We start from the raw sequence: 2704 nt of genomic DNA, 5'->3' as shown, positions 1-2704 counted from the left end.
TATAGGTTTCCATTGCAACAGACTGAAGACTAGTTTCATCCGGTCCTGGTTCCTACGCCAGATAAAGCTATCTTACGGTATTTAGTCAAATGTGAAATACAAAGGTTCGACTTTACTTTTGATCTCTCTTTCTATTAGGTTAAGAACTCCGGCCGTGTCTCTCACTCCATAAAATTAAATTAATCTGCAGATCATTTCCGAATCAGTGAAGACACCCGCCCCCATTGTCACTTATGTTATTAACACTCTAGAGAAAGATATGTAAGCCCCATGTGTAAGTCTGTAATTGTTTCACATAAACATGTAAATATACGAATTCAAGTGTATGTAAGAAATACTTCGTTTGTAGCAGACTCCGTGTTAATTTTATTAAGCACGGAACAACTGTTAACTGTACTTCGCTAATGTTCATGTGATGAGCATCGTTACATCATTCGAAAATTTCATATTTTGTGGTATTATGAAATAAATAAATAAACAAAATAAGGATTATTTATTTATTCTTTGACGTGTTATTATTATTAAAAAAAGCAAAAACATTTTGCTAAAACTGGACCCGGAAGTAGATGATCACGTGACTGACTGCCACTAGTTCTTAGCTATCCATAATGGCGGAAGCTGGAGATTTCAATGTGTAACCTGGATTCTAAAGACATTTGATATTCTAGCAACATGATTAAACCAGAAAGGAACAACAATATGTCTGTGCAGTGTAAGTTGAAGAAACTTTCGCTACTTTAAACACTGTTAACGCAACAGAACTCCTACTATAAAGTATGTGTTCGTCTCAATCTGCTGGTTTCGGGCACCGAACCGGGCCTGCACTCGGCGGCCCGGTGTCGTTATATTAATGACCGGAAGTACATTACTGCTAAAGATTCATCTTACTGCTGCTGCTACTGATACTATTATTATTGGTTTTACATTTAATAGTCTTACTCTTAGTCTTATTATTACTCTTGCTCTTAATATCTTGTTTCACGTTCTAATTTTCGATAATTATATTTTACTTTCAACCACGATCATCCTTTTGTCTTTCTCTTTTCTTATACTTCAACTCTCATTTTTCCTTCTATCTCTTCTTTTCCGTTCCTCCCTTACAATTTCCCGTTCTTCACTTAACTCTCTCTATTTATAGCCCTCACTCATGTTGAGAATCTCAGTATTTCTTTCTTTTTCTTGCTCCCACCTCTCTCTCTCTCATTCTGTTTACCCTATAATTATATCTATTACAATTAATATTAGCCGCTGTAACGAAATACCAGTGGGATATTTCACCACTACCACAACTTGGAAATCCCAGAGTTAACAAAAGGGAACATCACTACAATTAGTGATGTTCCCTTTTGTTAACTCTGGGATTTTGTTCAGATGAGAAGAACTTGGAAACGGATCGTAGTATCATTGTTGTTTCGATAGTTTACTGTTCAAATGACATGGCATTTCACTGCTATAGATATTAATAAAGTTGGTAGTAATTATGTGCAAGGGTATATAGTGGCATTCAGCTGTATTTGATCGCGGTTAACAAGTTTGTTTCTTAATTAAACCCCGAGCTTTGGGGAAAATGTTTTCTGCGGAGTTTTGGAACACGAAGCTCTATACCTCATGGGAAAGGAAAATGTGTATTTTTCCTACCTTAAATTTTTTTTGGTAATCCTGTATGTCTTTCAACAAAAGTTACTATTATGAAAACATTCCCACCACGCCCTATGTCCTTTTATTCCCCCGTGAGGTAGAGATAGCTATTCTGAAAGTCCGCTGTGTCTTCTGTGATCGGCTCGGACTGGGTTGACAGCAACCTGTCCAAATACCCGTGGGACGGACCAAATCTCTTCTTTTGTGGGTAGATATAATCAGAAGATACGGTTACATCACGACATGGTCCTTCCGTCCCTTTAATGGAGTTCACTCTATTGTTGAGCATTCTAACATTGTTTCCTTTCTGGGGTAATTTCCTCTGCCTACTCCACTTTCGAAAGCTCTTTAAAAATTTCATGAGGGTTATCATTTCTCCCCTCACTAAACTATAACTATATATATATGGCATATCTACACAAATGTGCCCCCCCCCCCGACTTGATTTCTTTATAACTTTCACAAAAACGGACATTTTTTAACGAATTTTTCTACAAATACATTTTAGATGGTGTAGATTCCGATTATGTCGGAATTTGTTGTGAAAAAGGATTTTCTGAGTGTGGGGAGAGTTTCGCAAAATCCACACGAGTCGGCTATATTTCCTTATAATTTTCAGAAAAATAGTTATTTTCTTATCGAATTTTCTACAAATAACTTTTAGATCTGAAAAATAAAGTTCATGGTGCGCACACAAGTATACTGACACACATTACATATATCTACAAATTGAAACTTTGAAAACAATTGTGATGTGTATTAATATGATGTGTTATTTCTTTACTACCCACAAGGGGCTACACACAGAAGGGACAAACAAGGACAGACAAACGGATTAAGTCGATTACATCGACCGCAGTGCGTAACTGGTACTTATTTAATCGACCCCGAAAGGATGAAAGGCAAAATCGACCTCGGTGGAATTTGAACTGAGACGAAATACCTATTTCTTTACTGCCCACAAGGGGCTACACACAGAGGGGACAAACAAACGGATTAAGTCGATTATATCGACCCAGTACGTAACTGGTACTTAATTTATCGACCCCGAAAGGATGAAAAGCAA

At 37.0% G+C, this 2704-nt stretch overlaps 1 protein-coding gene across 1 annotated transcript in view; it reads left to right on the top strand.

Moving 5' to 3' along the window:
* The first annotated feature begins 600 nt into the window (after positions 1 to 600).
* LOC106869822 (uncharacterized) overlaps positions 601 to 2704 on the top strand; it is a 26416-nt gene continuing 24312 nt past the window's right edge. The window contains exon 1 of the mRNA XM_014915712.2: positions 601 to 712. Coding sequence (XP_014771198.1) covers positions 673 to 712 — 40 coding nt within the window. The 5' untranslated portion in view covers positions 601 to 672. The remainder of the gene's footprint in view (positions 713 to 2704) is intronic.

Source organism: Octopus bimaculoides, chromosome 6 (genome assembly GCF_001194135.2).
Source record: "Octopus bimaculoides isolate UCB-OBI-ISO-001 chromosome 6, ASM119413v2, whole genome shotgun sequence".
NCBI lineage: Eukaryota > Metazoa > Mollusca > Cephalopoda > Octopoda > Octopodidae > Octopus > Octopus bimaculoides.
The sequence above is the reverse complement of the archived record's forward strand: the minus strand, read 5'-3'. Positions and strand labels throughout refer to the sequence as shown.